This window comes from Orycteropus afer, unplaced genomic scaffold (assembly GCF_000298275.1).
Source record: "Orycteropus afer afer isolate SDZICR_OR568_19922 unplaced genomic scaffold, OryAfe1.0 scaffold00221, whole genome shotgun sequence".
In the NCBI taxonomy this organism is placed as follows: Eukaryota; Metazoa; Chordata; class Mammalia; order Tubulidentata; family Orycteropodidae; genus Orycteropus; species Orycteropus afer.
Window position 1 is genome coordinate 1,876,713 of NW_006921808.1, and position 3,901 is coordinate 1,880,613.

At 39.2% G+C, this 3,901-nt stretch overlaps 1 protein-coding gene across 1 annotated transcript in view; it reads left to right on the plus strand.

Annotated features, from left to right (window-relative positions):
• NCAPD3 (non-SMC condensin II complex subunit D3) overlaps positions 1–3,901 on the plus strand; it is a 257,331-nt gene that overhangs the window by 239,775 nt on the left and 13,655 nt on the right. Inside the window, exons 24-26 of the mRNA XM_007948735.2 lie at positions 771–908; positions 1,237–1,370; positions 1,608–1,807. Of these exons, the coding sequence (XP_007946926.2) occupies positions 771–908; positions 1,237–1,370; positions 1,608–1,807 (472 nt within the window). The remainder of the gene's footprint in view (positions 1–770; positions 909–1,236; positions 1,371–1,607; positions 1,808–3,901) is intronic.

Below are 3,901 nucleotides of genomic sequence, written 5' to 3' on the forward strand. Positions count from 1 at the left end.
CGTATTACCCCCACCTGGGTCCCTGTGGCTGACTGTACCTCTGTCTGGCTTCCTGGCTTTTAATCCCCTTTCTCCTGCTCTTCTGGCCTGCTGCTTTGGGCGTCCCTGAGTTGTCCCTGGGGCTGACTGCTCCTCTGTCCGGGTTCCTGGCTTTTCATTCCCTTTCTCCTGCTCTTCCGGTCTGCTACTCTGGGCGGGACTGAGTTGCCTCTCCTCACTTAATCCCTTTGGCTGACTGCTCTTCTCTCTGGCTTCCTGGCTTTTAATCCCCTTTCTCCTGCTCTTCCTGCTTACTACTTCGGGCGTCCCTGAGTTGTCTCTCCTCACCTGTAACCCTGGAGAACACCTTTACATACCTTGAATTCAAGAAGTAGGCTGTTGGGTAAGGAAGGCAAAATAAGCTAAATTTGTATCTTGCTTTAGCTCTGAATGGAGTTGTTCATCAGGATAGATTTGTTGTGTTAGGTTCCATCATGTTGGTTCTAACTCATAGTGACCTGACGTAGAAAAGAATGAAACACTGCCTGGTCTTGCACCATCTCCACAGTCGTTGCTATGTTTGAGCCCATTGTTGTAACAATTGTATCAGTCCCTTTCATTGAGGGTCATCTTTTTTGCCATTCCTCTATTTTACCAAGCATGATGTCCTTCCCCTGGGACAGATTTAGTTATTCTTTATCCTTATTTATAATTCTCAGTATTGCAGAATCCTTGGTATATTTTTAAAAGCTCTATGCAAGTAGCAAATTTTGTTTCTCCTTTCTTCCCAGTTTTGGAGAATTTTGCCTGGTTCACCTGCTACTGAAGAGGAATCCTGTCATGTTCTTCCAGCACTTCATTGAGTGTATTTTCCACTTCAATAACTATGAGAAGCATGAGAAGTATAACAAATTCCCCCAGTCAGAGAGGTCAGTGAATTGACTAAAGTAATCTCTTTATCTCAGTAAGACTTGGTTGAACCTTAAGAGATGTTCATCTGTTTTGTATACAGTGGTTAGATCAGATCCTAACTTAAGTATTTATTGTGGCAGTCCTTGCTTTCTTTGGCAGGACCAAAGGTAAAACAATTAACTTGTAAGAATAATTTCCTAAGGAAGGTTCCTGTAATGAACATTAGCCTCAGCAGTGTGCTTAAGCCATTGGTATATAGCTTTTAGGATGACGTTACAATGCTGTATGCAGGCTCTTTTTTTCCATGTTTACATGATGCAGTAAAATTGTTCTGTTTTGCCATAGAGAGAAGCGGCTCTTTTCATTGAAGGGAAAGACAAACAAAGAGAAACGAACGAAAATCTACAAATTTCTTCTACAACACTTCACAGATGAACAACGATTCAATATCACCTCTAAAATCTGCCTTAGTATTTTGGGTAGGCCTGGAGTGTTTGGTGTATTTAAAAGTAAAGCTCTGTGTTGGTAATGGACCCAGCCAGTCTGTAGCAAATGTGAACCTCCCAGTATAAGAAGACCCTTGTCTTTGTTCTTCCTTAGCATCTGCTGGCCCCAGATGGACCCTCCTTGGACGATTAGATCCCACTTCCCAGGCAATGGTTGAGGTTTCCCAGAGGCTGATCTTTTGTGCTTTCTTTCATTATGCTTTCTCTCAGCATGCTTTGTAGATGGTATCCTTCCCCTGGATATGGAAGCAAACGAGCTACTCTCAGACACCTTTGAAGTCCTCAGCTCAAAGGAAATCAAACTTTTGGCAATGAGTTCTAAGCCAGATAAGGACCTCCTGATAGAAGAAGATGACTTGGCCTTGGCCAATGTAGTTATGCAGGAAGCACAGAAAAAGCTCATCTCACAAGTGAGTTTGGGGTTTTCTCTAAGAATATCTCACTCTGCTTCCCCTGTTTGTCCCTTAGGTATTGGTGGTATAACTGAGATCCTGATTTTATTCTTACTATTGGCTTTAACTGTCTTCCAGGTTGTGATTATTCTCAAACCCATGATTCTAGCACCAGATTCTCTGTAAATCTAAACCTGGTTCCACTTACCTGCCTTGGATGTGCTTCAGGCATCTCCTGCTTCCTGTGTCAAAACCAAATTAATCATCTATTCCTCCTATTCTTTTCCTTCTTTTTACTACTGCTCATACCCCAAGAAAAAATAATAAGTGTTTGAAAAAAACATAACTTGCTTTCCTTTTTCCTGTCATCTATATTGTGGAGAATGGAATTGTCCATAAAGTTGTCCAGAAGAGAAACCCAGTATTCTCTAGGCCAGAATTTGTCATGCCATTTATAGGCTTTATTTGGCCAGTGGTTGTAGACATTTGAACATGATTAATTTAGGTGAACAACTTTGTTGTCATAACCCTCACCAGGCCCATTTCCTGTGCCTCACATGGATTGTTAATTTTCATTCTTCACCTCGTCCCAAAGGGTTTTGAGCCAAAGACATAGACTTCCTTCACATCCACTTTGCCACCCGATCTTGTCCATTTTTTTCCTGAATCTATCTGTGTTTTGCATTTCCACTGATTCTGAAGTAATTTAAGCCTGTGCCATTTTCACCTGTTTCCTTAGCATCCTTTTGTCTCTCATTTCTTTCTGTTCCAGGCCATGTACTACATTAATGCCAGAGCAATCTTTCTTAAATACAAACTTGGTCATTTTATTCTCCTGTTTAAAGTAGGTTGGAGGCAGATTAAATGCAAAGAGGCCTGGGGGAACTTTCTGGAGTGAGGGAAGTGCTTTATGTCTACATCATGGTGTTGGATACTCAACATAGCCTTTTGTCAAAACTCATTGAGCTATTCATTTAAAATGGGTAAATTTTATTGTATGTAAGTGGTACCTTACTAAAAAATGTCATTTAGAAGTGTATTAGTAGCTTCCTACTACCTTCTGAATAAAAATATGCTGATTCATTTTCAAAGAATACAACTCTTTTTATGTGTGCCATGCTGTGCCTCTCCACTTCCTCCTCTCTCGGATCTCTGCAGTCCAAATTATTGTTCATTCCTCAGATACATGTTCTGTCATGCTTCTGTTTCTTTGCATACTTGGCTCTTCTTTTTGTAATGCCCTTTCCCATCTGTTCTTTTTTTCCACCTAATTTCCTACACATCTTAAGTGTCATCTTTTCAAATAAGCCTTCCTTGATACCTGTTCCTGTTTGCTTCTTTCCTGCTTGGGCAGCCTTTCTCCATATGTGCCATAGCACCCTATCTGTCTCTTGTGTCACGTACTGTAATGTACACACATTCATCTAGAAGCAGCTTGAAAGCAGGAATTCTTTTCTTTGTTTCTCTGTCCACAAAGGTAAGGTTTGGTCTGGTGCTAATGTGTTTTCTTTTTTAATTTATTGTGCCAAAATATATAAAAACATTCACCTCTTTAACCATTTTTTTAATAATCCTTAATTGAAATTTATTTTTCATTTAAAATACCTGTTCTGTAGTGTCTTAAGTTCAAACACTATTGTGCAGTATATGAAAGAGCACTCTCTGAGTGAAGGCTATTTTAAAATTTTTATTATAGTAACTATATACGTCACAAAACATTTGATATTTCAGATCTTCACATGTACAATTCATTGACATTAATTATGAATGTCATGTTGTTCAACCAGCACTCTTGTCACAAATTATACTTCCTTTCTCCTTAATATTTGCTCAGTGTCCCCTAAACACTGAGTCTTCCTTTCCCTCTATCATTAGTAACCTTTAGTTTCTATACACTTGCCTATTCTAGATATTTCTTGTAAGTGAAATCATGCCATATTTGTCCTTTTATGACTGACTTATTCACTCAGCATAATGAATAAATAAATATATATATAATAAATAAATAAATAAATGAAATAAAGCATCACAATAAATGGAGAGAAGATTGAGGTTGTCAAGGAATTCACGTTGCTTGGTTCTACAATCGATGCCAACGGAAGCAGCAGTCAG